General features: G+C 39.3%; 2 protein-coding genes and 1 pseudogene across 5 annotated transcripts; 2 read left to right on the top strand and 1 right to left on the bottom strand.

The window, feature by feature from the left end:
- The first annotated feature begins 459 nt into the window (after positions 1 to 459).
- LOC103718182 (40S ribosomal protein S19-2-like) lies at positions 460 to 3,926 on the top strand. Its single transcript, XM_008806884.4, has 4 exons — positions 460 to 599; positions 3,058 to 3,148; positions 3,278 to 3,461; positions 3,610 to 3,926. The coding sequence occupies exons 1-4, from the start codon at positions 516 to 518 to the stop codon at positions 3,680 to 3,682; spliced, it is 432 nt and encodes a 143-aa protein (XP_008805106.1). The 5' UTR covers positions 460 to 515; the 3' UTR covers positions 3,683 to 3,926.
- Positions 3,927 to 5,494: 1,568 nt separating this feature from the next.
- Positions 5,495 to 12,044, bottom strand: LOC103718198. Of its 4 annotated transcripts, none has more exons than XM_008806900.4 (10): positions 11,016 to 12,044; positions 10,903 to 10,951; positions 10,713 to 10,790; positions 8,902 to 9,021; positions 6,851 to 6,949; positions 6,680 to 6,739; positions 6,472 to 6,566; positions 6,121 to 6,186; positions 5,998 to 6,037; positions 5,495 to 5,838 (listed from the first exon to the last, which is right to left on the bottom strand). In XM_008806900.4, coding segments are annotated over exons 1-9 (1,404 nt in total). In that variant the 5' UTR covers positions 11,852 to 12,044; the 3' UTR covers positions 5,495 to 5,838; positions 5,998 to 6,036. The 4 variants fall into 4 exon arrangements, with proteins under 4 accessions (XP_008805122.1, XP_038989973.1, XP_038989972.1 ...); XM_039134046.1 differs by having other exon boundaries at positions 5,824 to 5,904; XM_039134045.1 differs by lacking the exon at positions 5,998 to 6,037.
- Positions 12,045 to 18,167: 6,123 nt separating this feature from the next.
- On the top strand, positions 18,168 to 18,927 carry LOC120113320 (annotated as a pseudogene).
- The last annotated feature ends 655 nt before the right edge of the window (positions 18,928 to 19,582 follow it).

Here is a 19,582-nt window from a genome sequence, read left to right on the forward strand (position 1 = left end):
TCGAGGGTGATTCATCGGTGGTGGTTGATTGGATTCGGGGAGTGGATCGGTTTGGGGATGGCCACCCCCTCATCCGAGAGTCCCGCAGGATGGCCCAGATGTTGGCTGACTTTCAGGCGGTACATGTGTTTAGGGAGGCGAACCAGGCAGCAGACTGGGTCGCCTCCTTTGTCGCTCGGCACTCTGGTGGTTTCCTTTGGACGTCTGTATCAGACGTCCCTCCACAGTTGTACTTTTTACTTTCCTGTGATTTGGAGGGTTGTACTCACATTCGAGTTATATGAGATGAGTAGCTGTTTTTACCAAAAAAAAAAAAAAAAAAACCTTCGTTTAGGCCCCGAGCCCGCGCCAGGAAACACATGACGACCGTCCGATTTAAGTGAGATCAGATCGGAAGGTTTCATTCGCCGCAGAGCCTCCACCTAGGAAACGGCCGAGGCATCAGGACCGTCCAATCCCTCAAAGCCAGTGGTATAAAATCTGCTTTTGCGAAGCCCTAACTCTAGCTCGGAGCCATGGAGGCAGCCAGGACCGTCAAGGACGTCTCGCCTCACGATTTCGTGAAGGCGTACGCCGCCCACCTCAAGCGATCAGGAAAGGTTAGATCGCTCTTCTTCACTTCCTCTTCATCTTCCAATCTAAATCTCTCCACAAACGGATGTTTTCCTAAAAAAAACTTGTTTTTTCCCCTCTAGGACGCCATTTTTTGTGCCTTCATGCTCCTTACGAGGTTGTCTTACTTCGAGTTTTTTGTTTGGGATTCGATCACTTAGTGCTGCATAGGATGATCTTTGCGGCTCTGTAAATTTCTGTTCTTTTAGGGTCATTTTTTTTCAACTTACTTTATGTTACGTTTAGTACGTTTGTGGATCGATTATTTGCTGCTTTTTTCCTCTAAAGATTCAGTTTAATTTCTTTATGAAGATAGAAGTTCATTAAAGTTTTAGAATCATTCTTTTGTTCTAGATTGTTTAAATGAGTTATCTGTTAATAATTAACAAAAGAAAGGATGTTTTTAATCGAAAATCCTCCTAGTGTCCTGATATAGTGGGTAGCATCTCTCTCTCTCTCTCTCTCTCTCTCTATCTATCTATCTATATAGCTGTCTATCTGTCTGATAACCATTTTTAGCAGTTTTGGTTTTGAGTTCCCCTCGAATTGGTGGATCTGAGTTCGAAGACACGCCTTTGGCCACAATCAAGCTTCATTGAGGCAGAGTAGCCTGGGATCAGTTGTGAGGATAGTTTTTAAGTATGCCCGCAATATTAACCTGGGAGTATATTGTCGTGCCTAGAGTCTGTTTAATGGAGTGATTTAAATTTTGAAAGGTTTTAGAGACTATCTATGGAGGATGTAAGTTCGAAAAGTTGCAGTTATGCAGTCAGATTTTGTGGAGTGTAAGTTCATTTTGAAAGGTTGTAGAGATTACTCATGGAGGATGTAAGTTCTGAAAGTTGGAGATATATAGTCAGAATTGCGGCTTTACACACTGGCTGCATTCTTTGTGAAATTCTACTCCCCTAATTCTTGTATAATACTTCTGTAGTATAGTGAAGAACGCCTTGGGGTCTCTTAACCCCACGGTGCTGTCAGAGTCCGTCAACATTTGCCACATTTTCTTCGGGCTTGTTTGGTTCGCGGGAAGCATTTTTCCTCCTAGGAATATGATTCCTGAAAAGAAAATTCCTAGGAAGAGAATGTCTGGGAATGTACTTTTGGCATGTTTGGTTAAACATGGAAAAATGACAGATTTATAGAGTGCTTATGTTTGGTTGACCATCCACTTTTCTGAAAAAGTTATGTGTAGTCCCTATTATACCCTTAATAAAAATTAGGTGTTTAATGCCTCTTTAATGCTGAAGGGCCTTTTTGGGAAAAATAAACATGAAGTGATTTCCGCCTCATGGGAAAGTAACTTTTCCAAGTTTCTCATGGGAAAGTAACTTTCCCAAGTTTCTCATGGGAAAGACTTTTCTATGAAATGTGGAAATCATATTTCCATGGAAATACAACTTTTCCATCTCTCTCCTTTGAAAACTCCAACCAAACAAGAAGCATCTCATTACTTTTCCATTGACCACACTTTTCCTCCTTCTTTTCCCGCAAACCAAACGAGCCCTTCAATTCTTCATACACTCCAAGGTATTGTGCTCAGTTGATGGTTGCTGCCATGCTCCCCTCAACACTTGCTGCACTTACTGTTAGTCCTCAACACTTGCAACATTCTCCTCAATTCTTCACACGCTCCAAGGCATTAAGCTCTCTTGATGGATACTGCCACACTCCCCTCAACACTTACTGCTCCCCTAATTCTAATATAATACTTCTGTAGTATAGCGAAAATGCATTGGGGTCTCTTAACCTCAAGGTGCTGTCAGAGTCCCTCAACACCCACACTTTCTTCAATTCTTTACACACTCCAAGGCATTGGGCTCTCTTGATGGATCCCACCACACTTCCCTCAAAACTTGCTGCACTTCAAGACCTGGGGCTTTCTTGATGGAAGCCTTGGAGAGGATGGAAGCCTATGGGGGAATAAAAGAGAGAGAAAGAGAAGTGAGATTGAGGCTAGATTATTGATTGGTTTTCCATCAAGGTTTTTTTAGTGATTTATTTATGGTGTTGGAATTCTCTAATTCTTATCATTCTAGAACTTTTAATTACATATTAAATACAACCTTAATTCTCTTGAAGTCTTATTACATTTTGAATGAGCCCATCCCCTTTTCATAATCTTCTTCTGTTAGGAGCTGGTGTGAACATACAATAGGTATTGGTGTGAACAATACCTTTCTGCATGTATCTTAGATTCTTACATATGGAAGACATATAGATGAAGAAAACATATAATATCAACCAATATCTAGCTATGCGAAAACGTTGGATAATCTGGCTATGCATTGGAAACAATTGCATGTCTGCAAAGGCAATTCTTGCATCACCTACAGCATAAAAAAGAATAAATGTGAACCTCCTAACGTAGCTTTGATTTGCATTATTGGTCAGTTCGCCACCTTGCTGTTAATTTTAACTATCAGCTTTTGGTTTTGTGAATAGATGGAACTTCCTCATTGGACCGATATCGTGAAGACTGGGAGGTTCAAGGAGCTTGCTCCATATGACCCTGATTGGTACTACATCAGAGCTGGTAATCAGCGTTCACATGGTTTTATCTTTCATACTTATTGAGTGTTAAACCAGTGATGTACCCTGTAGGAAGTGGTCATTACTGCATCCAGCATTTCAAAAGTGACATCCATTCATTTAAACTTTGCAGCTTCCATGGCAAGAAAGATCTATCTGAGACAGGGTATTGGTGTTGGTGGTTTCCAGAGGATTTACGGAGGGCGCCAGAGGAATGGATCTCGTCCACCACATTTTTGCAAGAGTAGTGGTGCAATAGCTCGCCACATCTTGCAACAATTGCAGAACATGAGCATTATTGAGATTGATCCAAGAGGGTGAGTGATACCTTTTTATTTTTCTTTTTCTTTTTTAATGTAGAGTGAGATCATTGGTTTCACATAGTTTTAGCTAACTACTCTGTAGGACACTTTGTTTTTGGATCATATATAGTTTCTCAAGGCGTTTTCTCTTTTCATGTTTCAGTGGGAGGAAAATAACTTCCCAGGGGCAACGTGATCTAGATCAAGTAGCAGGACGGATTGTCATTGTTCCTTGAGTTGCTGCAGTTGTGGTCCCCGTCATCCATGAACATATCTGTTGGTTACGATGGTCTTTGGCAGTTTTGGTTTTAGGATTTTCCTCCTCAGTCTCTAATTGTCAGCTTGAAACCTTTCTTAATTAGTAAAACTCTCATGGCAATTGCTTTATTCTTGACAACACTTCTGATTGTTTGCTAGTAAAATCAATTTGAACCTTGGTCTGATATTTTAATATTGAGACTGAATTTTTTTGAACATTTACCAACCTCTGTCAAAGCTTAACTGATGATTTATTGCATTTCTTACATAACGAGATATTTAAGTAATTTACTCTATCAACCATGTCTGCGAACTGATGTGGAATCAAGAAGGAAGTGTCATGCATTCCTTGTGTTCAAACAGAGAAGTCTGTCACTGTCAGAGTTACAGTTTGATTCAGGATAATAACTTGCTCAGGCACCAAGCATTCCGAGTAGAGTCCCCTGGTGCCCATTTGTAGGATCTGGCTCAAAAAAAATGGCAATCAGTCTGTTCTTTATTAGCTGCAGTTCCACAGAATCATGACCTGGGCTATCAAGGCTGGCTAGTTGGTTTTGTAACAAGAATTAATTCCCTCCAGGGATGTTCATGCTGAAACCAGCTTCATCCTCAAGCGGAGTGCACTGCTTTGGTGTGGGATTATGCTGTTGCTACCTGTGATGAATGCATTTGTTGTACAAGGCCTTCTTAAGAGATGTCAATGCACCAGGGTGACAACCTGAAATTCCGGCTTAGGGAAAAAGACCGCTCATTATAGCGGCTCAGGTATCATGGAAAGCCATGAACCCCGCAATATTTGATGAGGAAAAGGATTTGGATGATGATGATATAAACTGGAAAGGCCATTAATTTGCTGTCTTGTTTCTTCTAGGAAGGATACCTGCCTGGACCCAGACATAGCAAATTTTTCAGAGGGTCTGATAGCCCATGGAACAGGTGGGCAGGCTTTACATACATCAAGACCCTTTTTTTTTTTTTTTTTTTTGATCATAACTTTGAGTATTTATGAATTTTGATACTTACGACAGCGCTGCTGAGAATTATGTTTAAAAAGCTTGAATTCTGCTTTGTTAGGCTGAGACATGACTTCACTGTATCTGTCTGCAATGATCACAAAAGTAACAGTGATTTTGTTGAACCAGCCCTCAATGTGTCAAAATATATAGATGGAAGAGAACCAAGAATGACATTTTTTCGAGATGGTTTGATTGAAGAGAATATTAAGAAAGGAAGAAAGGCTTGAGATCATTAATCCTTTGATTGAACTTGGATTTCCAAAGAGGTGGAAGCTTTAATCAAGGCTGTTTAATTTTTCATTTTGGCTGAACAAATGTACTAAAGCAAGACTTCAGATGAATTCAGCTTCTATAAATTAAGTTTAAAAGCTTTTGCTCTGATAGGGTTTGTCTTGGACGTGACTTTCTGCATTTGTGTTTGCAGATGAGCATATAATGTTTTCTGAATAGAGCTCAGAAGGCGATGTTCTGTTGAACCGGAGGTTTATAAAGTGCAACAGGATTTCTAGCTTAGTTCAGTGTAAAAGTAATTAAATCTTCCCATAACCCACTAATTAACATATCTCACCGTCTGATATTAAGCATCAGATCCTTGTTGGCATGAACACAGAAAAGGTGGCAAAAGTTTGCCCCATTGAGATGTGAAGGAAATCGAAGAAACCAAATGAATTGACTAAACATTACATATTTACGCATTTATGGTAATATGGACATTGTTTAAATTGATAAAATTTCAAACTAGGAAAAAGTCAATGGAAGGTAAAGTGGGGTTCCAACATCTAAATGACACAAGGATTTTCATAAATTTGATTGGTCTTCATATGCAATATTCATTTAACTATCCCTACAAATTAACAATTAATGCTGAAACTTTCTTGGTGCAACAAATGTGAAGGCCTCTTCCAGAGATGAGACTAAATGATTTAAAAGAAGAAACATAGTGCATTGGGAAAGCAAAATCAAATATGAGCATCTGAGATTTTGTAGCTGGTCTTTCACGAGTCTTGAAGCCTTTCATCATCCGAAATTTCATGATGATCTTCCATAAGTCATTTGATGGTTTAGGAAAACTGTTGTCAGGTGATAACATCCTCCGTCATCTTCCCAGCATCCAGATACTAAAGTTGATCAGCAGAAAAGTATTATTATCCACGAACAAAATTCTGAAGATCATCGAATTGAAACTGCATATATTACATGCTAGTTATCTTATTTTTTTCAACACAATTTTATTATACCTACAGTAAATAAAGAAGCTCAAGGAAAAAAAAAGGAACCTCTCAAATTACGTGCAAGTTTTCTTCAGAACATGTATATCTGCAATTAGAGTGATTATTACACTATAATCCATGTTCTTTAATAGTTTGAACTAGAAGTTAGAAAGAGAAACTCAGACATACCATGATGAGTTTACTGGGCGAATACGAAACCTTGGCTCCTTAGGGACTGTTGGAGGTCTTGCTGACCTTTAACATGAAGAAAAAAGTTTGGTTTGATTAATCACATGAATGTGAACAAGCTATGCAAGAATGTTCTCAATTAACATGGAAATGTTCAGGATAAATGCTATTAATTCAAGGAAAATGAACATAAACAGTTCAATAAATTGGTGTTATAGAGGCAAAATTAGAGGCACCGCATGCATCAAAGATTGGAAGATGTAGATTGATCAAAGGAGTGGAGGGCGAGAATAAGAGTCTGGGGAGCATGGTACACAGGTTGAAATTGATCTTATACAATAAGCCACTTACTTTTTTGGAATGAAGGGCCGATCAAAGTATGGCATGGGTTGAGCTTTGGGCACAAGCTCTTTTCTGAGCCTCCGTATTTCCTCTTCTTCTTCCAACTGTAAAATAAATAAAGCATAATTCAGAGGAGAGCGCACAAAAAAAAAATGATACAAAAGTATCAATTAGAGGATTGTATGCTAGTCTTTAAATCATACATATACTGATATACCTTCTGTTGCCTCTCTCTTTCCGACCTTAGTTGCTCAGCAAAATTCATCCGCTCTACAACCTAAATTAATAGACAAAACAAATGCACCTTTTAACATTTCAAGTAATAAGCAAGTTCATATATTTGTAAGTACATGTTGCTAATAATGTCAAGATTTTGTGGAGAGCTCACAAAATGATCAAATTCAGCCCGTTCTACAGCACGCACATCGCTGTGAAGAACAATATCAATTGGCTCGGTGCTTTCCTTTACAGGGGGTTTCACCAAGCTCTGAGCATATTACAAGTAGATGTCAGGGATCAGCGACAAAATTATAGATGGATTGTCTCATCATCTACCAGCAACATTATATCAAAATACTAATGATATTGATATCAAAAAGAGAGTGAGGATTTAACCAAGATATCATACTGCTCCATAAAATGACAATAACTTTTGACAAATCCTGCGCAGCCTTGTTGCCAGAGAAACATAATTTATTTCTTTTACTGGTGACTCAGGAAAAACTCTCTCAAATCTTAACATTTTCCTTAACTCCTTAAAATTGAATTGACGATGAGAAAATATTACTGATTGATCACTATAACTTGTCAATGATCTTCAATGAATGGTCGATGGCAGCTATACTGTTCACAAAGTAGCTGATGCAGTCATTATTTATAATGTAGTGGTCATAGAGTTTCTTGGTAAAAACATGCTCTCACTACTATCATCTTTGCTAAGATGAGGCAGGTCAATTTTCAATAGATGTGATTCTTTACATTAAAACTTTGTTTCAAGATATTCTTATTTTAGTTAATGAAGTTTCTCATCAGGAACTCGGTTTTTCTTCACACAAATTGCATGAAAAGCTGGGATAAAAGTTCTGCACACATACAAGAGTAGAATCATTACTTGTCTTCCAAAAAGATTTTGAGTAGAATTAACTCCACAAGGTTTCGTCAGTATGTTCAATAAAAACAATTGGCTGTATAAATTAGGGCAGATACTACACATATGCTGTGTAGAATGTACGCATACATGTGTGTATGTTATGCAAAAACACATGTATGTGCAATCATGCGTGTGTATGTTTGGATGTATGGTTGCAAAATACTTGAAACCAGCATAAAAATATAAACTAGGATTCTTTCTTTATGGATCCATTTTTTTTCAAAAATCTTGAAAAGTAAAATGAAAAACAAGTAATGCCACCTATCTTTTTGAAAATATTTTTAGACTAATCAATTGAAGCTTCGGTAGCTATATAGATTAGAGTGGTAGAGCAGATCATGCAATTCTTTATGCATTAAAATCATGGTGAGCATAATATGCAATTGTTTATGCATTAAAAACATGGTAATCTTGCATTTATCTTCAGGTTTGCATGTAAATCAGTGATTTAATTATCCTCAGCTACTCTTTTTCTTCTTCAATGTCAATATTTCTCTGTGCATTTATCACTAGAAGAAAAATTCTACAGGTTGTATTAGAGGTAGAGCCAAACCTCAGAGTTCTAGCCCAGAATTCTTTGCAAATAAAGAAAAACGAAACAGTGGAGATCAATGTTCTTATGAAATGGGATGAGATTGTAACATAGCGAATACTACATGGAACTACGAGAAAATTATAATGAGTGCTACACAGAACTACAAAATAACTAGTGGATAAGCACAGTTTAAAAAGCTAACTTGCATGGGAACACCAGTAAGTAGAGGCTATAAAAGTAAGGTGCAAAAGGCAATGCATATCTCTAAGTCTTCTGTTCATAATTAGAAACAAAATATATACCTTTTCGAGTTTTAGAAATTAAGAAGGCTAATATTTTGCAGCAAACTGAAACCAAGTCATGCATGTATTGTTGGAAAAAGAACCCAACCAGTTAAGTTTCTGGTATCAAGTTCATTCTCATGCAGCAGGTAATTTGCCAACTTCTCTTGGTTACAGCTACCATAGTTTCCTCCAGGTTAAAAGACATATATCAGTTGATTATTAGCTGAATATTCCACTGTGAGATATATTAGTTTACATTATTCAAAAACCTTAAAGAATATTTCCAAGCAAACAACATAATATCTTATGTGTAAAAATTAAATTCCTCATTGCCCAAATATGGAGATCTTGCAATTAAAAGATTGCAAACAAAGATATCGATACTACTCTAGTTATTATTTATACTACAACATGTTAACATTCATTTCAAGTTAATTAATTCAAGTATAGATAGAAAACAGCAAGGGCACCTCTGGTTCATCAGTGGTCCATGGGAGACCTTGCGCAGTTGGTATGCGTTTCTTCTCCTCCTCTACAAGCATCTCTTTGACTTTCTTAAGGAACTGTTCTTCTTTATGCCTCCCTCTTAGCTGTGACAACAAAACATACATGGTTAAATTTACAATAATCAGCATATACTAGTGCCAACTTTGACATTCAGTTTTATGATTACTATAGTACGCATATTTTATGAAACTGCTTAAAACTAATAAACCTAAGATGGAATTGATATAAATTACAATATGATATTTGAGCATTCCCTTTAATGAAGAAAAGACCACAAAGGAGAAGTTGACTTGCAATGACTACTCATCTCAACAGAAGACTGCAGTGATAAAAGCTCCACAAGCAACTAGCATTCCAGATCAAAATACAATTCAAAACACTTTTCTCCATCTTGATACCAAATGACTCTATCTAGTTCACTGCTTTAATCATTAAACATTGCCACATTTGCTATCTTCTTAAAAGAAACAAACTATGAAATGATTATGTGTTTTGATGCTTAAAAGTTTGCTATAATCTTTGTTTCTATCATTCATGAACCATAGCATTGTTTATAAATTCAATTAGACTTTGATGAAACCACTGTCATTTGCTTTACCAAACCAAAACAAATGTGCAGCAATATGTTCCAGTAACTCTGCTTCTTGTTCATCATATGATGATTAGTTTAACTAAATGTAACCTTTTGTACCATTACAAGTTCATTTATCATAACTAAACATATAATCTTCCTTCATGAAACATATCACTCTTTCAAACCCTTGTGACACCCCCCCCCTCCCCACCCCTCCGCCTTCCCCTGCAAAAAAGAAAAAAATAAGGATCCCAGGCGATGCTCAGTCCCTGCAACTGTTTCCCCAACATCTTCAGGTTAAAAGAGAGGTTGTCCATAACCATTCTCCGCAATATACACCATAATATCTTCTCGAATGTACAGTAAAACAAATCCATCATAAATCAAATTCAAAAGTCATCATATAAAGATTATTGATTTCATCATCAAATCCTTTAAAGGTTGCAACTGCTATAATCAACTACTGCAACAGGAAACTTCCATCTTACGATCTTGTCAAACACATTGGAAATTTTGGCTATAGTGGTAAGTCGGGATCCTTGGTTAATGCCTCCATGACTGAAAATTTGAGTCTTCATGCAAGATCCTACGTCTGAATACGGACTGGTTTTAACCATGGAGCATCTAAATTATGTAATCATCTTCTTCAGGTATGGATATACAAGGACACTGCAGGGTATCCAATTATCTCTGAAGTTATGATCTTGACTTTGGAAGCTCATACTTGAAACATTGAACAATTTCTTACATCAGTTTGTCACCCCCCCCCCCCCCCCCCCTCCCCCGCCAAAAAAAAAAAGAAAAGAAAAAGGTCAAGAGGATCCAATTGTGTATTGCCATCAAACATCTGCAGTCTATCTCTTGTGCCTTTGCTGCCATTGTAGATTTTGTTATTTCTCTAAAGATTTCAATCATTCAATATTTCATTTTACTAATAACAATAGATCCTTTGCTTACTTCAGGTTCAGAAAAGCATGCATAACAAGCATAAAACTGTTTCAGTTTTCATGTTTCAATGTCATGCAATAATTATATTGCAATGTGAGATCGCTAAATCTAGTTGACCTCTACAGTCCTATGTATCTGTTGGTCGTTGTCAAATCTAGGATTACAGTTTTGCATTTAATTTATCCCTTTTCCACATCTTTTTGTCCTAAAACGTAGTATAACAAAGATCAAAATATGAATGTAAGAGAGCACCTCAGTTCTCAACTTGAACGGCTGTTGGCTTGTCACCTTGAGCTTTTTATTCCAGCTCCTTCCTGAACACTCAGAACTCTGGACAACACAAGCAATTTCCACAGTTAATTCTGACATCAAAAATTTGCAATGCAAGCTCCAACACTGGTATCAAAGAAAACAGAGTCATAGAAACAAGAAGTATACTTACGTTACGCCTACTCCGGCTGCCACCAGATGTCCTACTCCCCCAGCTCAATCTACAAAATAATTTAGTTAGAACATGCTTCAACCCAACAAAATCTAAGAAAAACTGTCACTAACCTGTCACTGTTACTGTCCATTGAAGAGTACAACCTCGAATCCCTTTCAAAGTCCTGTGAACGGAAGAACTCTGCCGAGGAGAAAACAGATGCAGATGAAACCTTGATCTCTGCAGTCTTTGTTGGCTGCCGCAAGCCTGGCAAGGCCCAATTCATTGTTCTTGGCTTTCTATCTTCACTCCTCTGAGCCTCTTCCTCCTTCGAAATGGAAAGGAGGGTCTCAAATGCCTTCACCAGATGCTTCACCCGTCCTGAGCCTGGCTCAGGGATACTGCTCATTGCTTCCTCCATCACGAGACCCCTCATCTTCCTCACCATTGCACTGCCCTCCAGATCTTGGACATCCGAATCCCCCATCTCTGGAGACCCAGTTCCCTTCGACTTGTTTATATTCTTTGGGCTCCCGACCTTCTGATCTTTCTCCACTCCATCATTCCCTACTCCATCTTTCAACCCTTGGCCTTTGCCAGGTGATGCGCCTACAACTCCGGTGGCACCAGTCGCATGATCGATATGAAAAAACTCTTCTTGGGATGCCCGGAGGGCCTCATAGGCCTCTTGTCGGCACTTGTTGAAACCAAACGTTTTCCCCCCTCTCCTGGAGTTCTTCTTGACGACGATAAACTTCCTCTCTTGGGCCGGCGGAGGGGGCGGTACGACCCGACTAGGGGTTTTAGGGGCTGATTTCTTTGACCGTGCCGACTTGATCGCCGGAGACTTGATTGGCTTCTGGGAAGGAGGGGAAATGGGGAGGTTGGGATCAAAATTCTCAGAAACCCTGCAGATTTTCGCGGTTTGAAAAGAAGAGGCATGTGTGTTCTTTGCCGGTGTTGCCATCTTGGAATTCGTTGAGCCCCAGATCAGATCAAAAAAAGTATTATAGGAGAGAAAACTGGATCCAAGAAGGTGTCTTTTCTGGCTTTCTCTCTCAATGGGGTTGAGAAATTCTTGGAAAAATGGGAAAAACCAATGCTAGGGTTTCAGAGAAAGAGATAGAGGAGTTCGGGGAGAAGAGAACGACGAGTTTGGAAGCTTTTGGTATCTTACCAAAGAAAAAAAAAACTCTTGGTAACGGCTAGTTTTCTGAAGGGCCCGATCGAGAGAATTTTTAAATAATGTTTCGTTGTAGCCGTTGGATTGGTTTTCGCTCCTTGGAAAGAGAAATAATTTCCTACACCGCGTGCACCAGGTCACCCGTACACGTAACCAATCTTATCTGGTCGTTTTGGTGGGCCTCACTTATCGAGCGCTCATCTAGGTGCACCGAACGAGCGGCTAGAGTACCCGGCGTGCACCACGGGCTTTTTAAGTCAAAAGCCGCTCGGTTCCGGAATTCCGAGGTCGTTCTCGATCGATTCTGCCACTCTTACGAGCCCTTAGGTGAGCTTAAGAGTCCCCTTCTTTTCTGATCCCGTTTTTCTTTTTTTCGCCCCCCCCCCCCACCTCTTTTTTCTTTTTCCCTTTCTTTAGCGATTTCCTCGTTTTTTTGGGCTTTTTTTAAAAAACAATGATCGGCAGAAATGCTTGAAAGTTTCCACTTTTTCACGAAATTTTGATTGTTTCACTTTAGTTGGTGCTGTAAATATGAGAATTGTTATAGCAGTAGAGACTTCTGCTGGTTTTGATGGCAGTAATCGGTAGGAAAGGTCGAATATTTTTGTGATTTTCCCCCCTCTGCTATGTCTTGTGGTTGGAAACATGTATATATATCTGTTTTGGAATGGACCAATTATATATATTCCATTGTCTTTATCTATAATTCATCATTGTTAATTTTTAGGTTCTGTGTTCAGGTTGGTTATGGTTTATATTTATAATTTTTTATGATGTAGTCAATGATTTCAAGTTTATGAAGATGGTGATAGCATACCGTTCTAGTGCTGGTTCTCCCAAAAAAAGAAAACATGTAAGGTTGCTGGGGTTTAAAGATTATCTTGAAATTTGCTGTTCTCTACTGTTGCTGGCTCACTTGTTGGCATTTCTTTAGAGCAATATAACATGAAAATTGTTAAACCTAAGCTAGAATGAAATATGTCCACTCAAGAATTGATACTTCCAGCTATCATTTTACAATGTCTTGATAAGCATCACTCATGTGCAACTTAATGTTGGACAGATAGGGGTTCTTTTTGTTTGATCTGAATTGGATCATAGTAATTGGTACGATCAATTTGCTTTTTATTTTTGAGAAATACAGTGGCATCTTCTGATAGGTCCCAGCCTGTGGAGGAGGAGAAGAGAACGATGGAATAGAAATACTTTATTCAAGGCCTCTCTTCGGGGGAGAGAAAACCCATGCAAGAAAATACTCTACTTCAAGTGAGAGTAACCTATGCTTCAAACTAAAGAAAGAAAAGAAAATACTTCCACACCTCCCTCCTGGAGCCCCGCACCCCCCCCGGGCCATCACTCATCAATGCCCTAGTCTCATGTACGCTCCGGAGTTCCTCGAACCCACGCTCCCCACGTCCACGTGTAGTTCGGGCCATCACACATCCTTGTTCCCCGTTCCGCGTCCTCTCTTCCCTCATCCACATGACATCTAAGCCATTGCTCATCACGCCCCACTCTCATGTCCGTGCTTCGGAAAACCCATGCATGACGGAGTCGTTGAGTTTCCTCCGCTTCCACGACACTTGGTTTCCTTCGTTCCCGGCCTCGTTTGTTTCCCTGGTGAGTCGGCAGCTCCGTGGGAGACGTGGTCGATGGCCACCATGTAATTTGGCCTCCGAACCCGCTAGGGTCTGGTGCTCCTATCATCTTGTTGGACCAATCCCTAGTGCATGCGCTGATGGGAGGAGATCCAATCACAGGTTTATGTGTATCTAGACTCTTTTAAGCAAACTCTTTAGGCTTTTGTTCCAGTTCTACTGCTGAAGCTGGGGTATCATTTTTTTTCATTTCAGAGTTGTAAAGCTAGTATAGGTGGTTGCAGGTTCAGATCAGTGATTAGAAGCACCCTTATTTTATCAAGTTTTTAAAATTAATTTCCAATTATTCTTTGGAGCAATTCTTCAGCTTTTCTTATTTACCTTAATTTGATGAGGCCAAAGATCGGTGGAGTACTGGTGCTCCTGATTGGACTCTTCCCTGTATTGTCTGCATAAGGTTTGCACTTAGAGCCAGCATTCTCACAGCATCCAAGTTTTGATAATAGAACGATTGGCAACCATCTTATGGTGCTTCATGAAGTCAATATTTGATGAGAGAGACTTTTTAGATTCATCAACCCAAGCAAATTGACCTTGGCCAATCATTTGCAGTAGAACTGATTTATCATGATAGTTCCACTAATTACTGTTTTATGATTGACAATGGCGCTTATGATTGAGTGGATTGAGAATTCTCATACAAGCTACATTAAATGAACAGATATATGGTGACAGTTTAGTGGCAAAGAGATTGATGAAAGTAATGCTTGAGGGCTTGTATTTTCTGATTAAAGTGAACCCTCTTGGTTTTGATAGTTAACTTGTCATTGAAAACTTCCTATACTGGTTGGAAGAATTGAGAGATTCTGTGTTTATATGGAGATCATGTGGTGGACAAGATATAATATGTGATGTAGCTTATAAAGATAAAGAGAGGGGCAACTTCAGTAGCACCACAAACCTAATATGAACATGGCAGCATATAAAGGAAATGTTGAAGGACCACTGGTTACTGTATGCAGGTTTTCATATTAGGAAGTCGATATTATTGCTGATATGCTGTATAAAAAAATGAACATTGTCTTATAGGTGGAAGAAAAAGTCATGCATTGGGATGGATCTTTATATTTCTCATTTGTTGGAACTTGGAATTGCTCTGTTTGGGGTGTTCTTACAAATGCAGTTATAACAAATTGATCACTTTTTCCCCTTCATCACTTCTAGTCAAAGAGCAGTACATCCACTACAAGTGTTTGATGATATAAGTTTACGATTCCAATCTCAGCTAACTAATGTGTCTGGTTCTGACACTTTTTTAATGCTCAAGTGGTTTTTTTTTTGGTAAATTGGATAAATTAAACAAATGAGTATAAGTACATCAGTGGGACTCAACAAACTAAATATTTAAGAATGGATCAGGAAGATGTCTTAGAATCCATGCCCAAGTAGTTTTTTCAATATTTTGGGCAAGTTTTATGCTACTCATCTGAGCAGTCTTGCTTTTTTTGACACCAAAAACTATTTTTGTTAACTTACTACTGGATTCTAAAAGGTTAATTTGTTAGGGAAGGAGACAACAACAAATGCTAGGTCTTAGAACCCCACTTTCTTACGTGCAGCCCAGACTATGTATGTGAAGACAAAAGAGTCAAGGATAAGTCTAGATAAGGACGACTCAAGAAGTGAATGACGAAACTAGGCATAAGTCAAGGTAAGAAAAGACTCAATACAATAAACAAGGGATTTGAACTCATGACATTCACTTTGATACCATGTTAACTTATCACTAGTTCCAAAAAGCTTAAGGGGTAGAGGAAGGGGTCCATAATGCATATTAGGCCTCAACAATTTTAACTTGTGATTCAATATTCGCTGAATTGATATCGGAAGGCATACTAGCCGACAACTGGTTTGGCACGGTATGGATCTGTATTGTGCTGTTCTGAGTATATTGAAACAACTAGAGTAGAAGAGAGAGGGGGAGAGGGAAAAAAGAAGAAAGAAAGAGAGAGAGGGAGGGAAGGGAGAGGGAGTGAGCAAGGAAGGGGGAGGGCCAAAGGAAGCCTAACCTAACTCGAGCGAGCGAGCATGAGAGAGAGAGAGAGAGAGGAAGAGGAGGAGGAGGGAGAGGAAGGGAGGAAGGGGAAAGGCAAGGAAACCCTAACCCAAACCCAAGCGTGAGAGAGAGGGAGGGACTTATCTCTTGGATCATCTCAAGCGATGGGGGTGGGGGGTTTAATTGAGCTGAGGAAGGGATTTTTAATTTAGTTGGGGAGGGTTTGGCGTTTGTATTGAATCGACAAAGGCAACTGTCTTGGTTCTCCGAGGGTTTGGCTTTTGTATTGAATCGACAAGGGCAACTGTCTTGGTTCTCCATCGGTTCGGCTTCGTATGCCCTAAACCGGGTGGTTCGGGGTGGTTCGGCGAATCATGATGTGATTTAGAGAGCAACCTTTAATAGTCATTATCTTTTCCATTGGTACCACCATTGGCAGTTTTTCTTGTATCAAACCGGCACCTTATATGCCACTATAAATAGTTGGCATGGTAATTCTTTGAAGTTATATTGTTCATTATATTTCTGTCATCAGCTAAAATTAAGGCCTTTCATTGAGTGGTAAATTATTATTGCTCAGTTATTTTGTTGATTGCAGATTGTCTCATTCATATTTTTTCTTTTCTTACTTTTTGTTGATTAGTTTATATACACTGTACTATTTTCATCGGATCACATCTTATAAACTAGTGGGATAGTGTTCTTTAATATTGTGTTGTTGTAGCAACAAAAGAGGGATGATCACAATTTTTTGGAGTGAAATATGTGAGATGTTTGAATTGGGTGAGTTGGCCATTTTCTCACTTTTCATTTTCTTGAGCTGTTGTTGATAGTACATTTATTGGCTGGGTATGTCTATCACTATAAAGTTTTAAATGCACTATGTGGTGTGAACTGAAAGCTGGCATTACATGAGTAACGGCTAGTCTGATGGTAATGATGCTACTTGATGTTTTAACAATCTTGATGTTTTCAATGCAATATTTTATATTTTATAAAGTCACCTCATGAGGTAATAACAGTTGCTATTCATGTGTACATACATGAAAATTGGAGTTCATATTTTGTACTTCAATTTTATTTGTTTCGGTTCATGAATACACACAAAGATGTGGTAGAAATTTGGACCCATGCTTAATAAATTTAGTGGCTCCATTTTTAAAAATGTGGGACGTCTATAGCTGATGTACTTCCCCCTCTGTTTTCCAGATTTTTTGTGGACTGAATTACTCTGTCATGCTTTTAAAAATCAAAGTTTGGAGTCACAACAATTTCTAGGAATAGGGTATCAAAGTTTTGTGTTGGTCTGCTGGTCTGCATGCTTAAAAGCCTGACAAGTCCCTGTTTCGAAAGACTTGGTAACTTTACGGGCATATGGTGAATAAATAAATCATGTAAGAAGATCAAAGGGTACTAATGGATGTTTTATCATAATTCTATCAGAGATCTTATCTTCGATCAGCTACCTTGCTGACGACATTTTGATTGCTGAAGTTGATTTGAAGAGCGTGATGTGAATGATGCTATTTGTCTTGCTTCTATCTTGTGTCATGCATGAATCAGACCCTTGACCTCCGAGTTGGAATTTCTTAAGTTGAATAGCTATATTTCTAACAAAGGGAACGTGATGATTCCATTAAGTTACTAAAATATGAATTGGTTTAAATAAAAATTCAGGATGTTTCTTCCTAAGTGGGGCAATGATTCTTCTGATATGGCGGAATTTTGTTTCTATTACTAATATAGCGACTATTTTTACCTTCATGTTAACATATGCTTTCTCCCTATAGAGGTGTAATATCAGTTTAATCTAAGATTTGCCAAACTAGCATTGGAGGTCGTACTAGCTGGCGATCGGTTTCGTACGATATAAGTCCATACCGTGCCGTTCCACGGTGTAATGAAAAGGACAGAGAAAGAGAGGGAGAGCGAGGGAGGGAGGGAGGATGGGAGAGGACTGAGGGTTAAACCCTAACCCTAAACCTAGGAAAGCGAGCGAGCAAGAGAGAGAGAGATGAAAGGAGGAAGGGGGAAGGCCAAGGGAAACTGTAACTCTAACCACCCCATGGAGCGTCAAGCGTGGGAGTGAGAGAGAGGAGAGGGGGGATGCTTACCAGTGATGCCTGGGGGGGGGGGCTGCTCGTTTTCTGAGCTGACTAGGCGAACCATCCTAGTTCCCTGTCGATTTTCGATTCGATACATCTTGAACCAGACATTTTGGGGCAGTACAACCGACTATGGTTTAACCAGGATGAAGACTATAGCAAGGCCAAAGAAGAATCCAAAAAAAAAAAGCTTAAAGTTCTTGTCAGCACGCATGTTTGGAGCATAGCATCCTTTTCCCGTGCTAAAGGTCTAAAGTAGTGTTGTGTATGTTTGGAATCAATTTCTTCACCTCAACCTCTTGACAGATGATGACTTTGGATAACTCCATACACTGCTATGATGTTTGTGGTGCTGCTGGGCACTTGATGTGCTCTTCAAGCGCACAAACAGATTACAAATCGGTGCCCACCAATGGACTGTTCAGTGGAATGAAATGGCAGATCTACCTGAAGAAACTCCTTGTTGTAGTTATTGTGAAGAACCTTGTAGTGGATGCTTTCTTGGTGGCTCTCCTGTTTATGCTGTATGTGGTGTTAACAGCTAGTGCATGTGGATTGCGACTCAAGCATGGCTCCTGAAATTGGATGAGATCTGTGACCTCAGATCATTTGAACGCTTAATTTTATCACCTCTCTTTGTAAAGGACTTGAGCAGTATAGGAGCAGGTGGTTTTCTGAGCTGTATAATGCATGGGGCAAATGAATTGGCATCTAATGTACGAGGACATATTAATAGGAGTCAGAGTGAAAAATACAAGCATTACAGTGAATCACCTGCTGATTCAACTAATAACAATAGTACCAGTGACATCTCTACAGGAAGCACAGCAGATATTAATCTAAAATCTAATGGCTCCCATGGTAATGGAGTTACTGATGCTGGTGACCAGCATCAAAGTAGTGAAAGTGATGGCAAGGGGGAGATGAAGGCAGTGCCAGGCAGTACTGCATCCATCGTTCACTCAAGGTGATAATTCTCATATATTAGGAACTAAGCAAGAGCATGAACTGATTGATCTTCCTCCCAATTATCAACTATCAGAGCAGCAGGGCAGTTCTTCACAAGCCTATAAATACCTGATTCCTGTAAGCACTGTTTAATTTTTTACTGAAGCAAGACACTGTAGCTGAGCACTGTAGCTCGTACCAGTGAGAGGAATATAATGTTTCAGTGAGAGAAGCCTAATACATTAGTTTTCTTCTCATCTCAACTCTTCTCTGTTCTATACACTCTGAGAATCTCTTTACCAATGCCAGACCACTCTTGGTTTTCATCAACAAAAGAAGCAGTGCTCAGTGAGCAGATTCAATCAGGCACCATTATACATTCTTCTAAATCCCCATACACACCGGAACAGAATGGGATCGCGGAACGCAAACACAGGCACCTGATTGAGATGGTTCGCAGTCTGCTTCTTCAAGCTTCTATGCCCTCACATTTCTGGGTTGAGGCTCTTCTTACTGCATCATTTTTAATAAACAGACTACCCTCTGAATCCCTGGACCACATATCCCCCTATGAAATTTTATTTCAGCAGGTCCCGGATTATGGGTTCCTCAAAGTGTTTGGATGTCGGTGCTTTCCTTGGCTTAAACCATACACCACCAGTAAGCTTCAGCCACGATCCATACCATGCGTCTTCTTAGGCTATTCCCCCTCTCATAAAGGGTACAGATGCTATAGTCCCACAAATGGTCGAGTTTTTGTATCCAGACATGTGAAATTTGATGAAACTCACTTCCCTTTCTCTGACGC

The sequence above is a fragment of the Phoenix dactylifera genome, chromosome 15, assembly GCF_009389715.1.
Source record: "Phoenix dactylifera cultivar Barhee BC4 chromosome 15, palm_55x_up_171113_PBpolish2nd_filt_p, whole genome shotgun sequence".
Lineage (NCBI taxonomy): Eukaryota > Viridiplantae > Streptophyta > Magnoliopsida > Arecales > Arecaceae > Phoenix > Phoenix dactylifera.

What these genes read in the sequence shown, in the direction of transcription:
- LOC103718198 (XM_039134044.1), bottom strand. Translation starts at nt 11,851, where the DNA reads ATGGCAACACCGGCAAAGAACACACATGCCTCTTCTTTTCAAACCGCG. An exon ending in GGACCACTGATGAACCAGAG is followed by an intron (nt 6,950 to 8,901) that starts GTGCCCTTGCTG and finishes TAATATGCTCAG; the next exon opens with AGCTTGGTGAAACCCCCTGT. An exon ending in CGGCCCTTCATTCCAAAAAA is followed by an intron (nt 6,187 to 6,471) that starts GTAAGTGGCTTA and finishes TTCATGTTAAAG; the next exon opens with GTCAGCAAGACCTCCAACAG.
- LOC103718182 (XM_008806884.4), top strand. Translation starts at nt 516, where the DNA reads ATGGAGGCAGCCAGGACCGTCAAGGACGTCTCGCCTCACGATTTCGTG. An exon ending in TTGGTACTACATCAGAGCTG is followed by an intron (nt 3,149 to 3,277) that starts GTAATCAGCGTT and finishes TAAACTTTGCAG; the next exon opens with CTTCCATGGCAAGAAAGATC. An exon ending in ATTGAGATTGATCCAAGAGG is followed by an intron (nt 3,462 to 3,609) that starts GTGAGTGATACC and finishes TTCATGTTTCAG; the next exon opens with TGGGAGGAAAATAACTTCCC.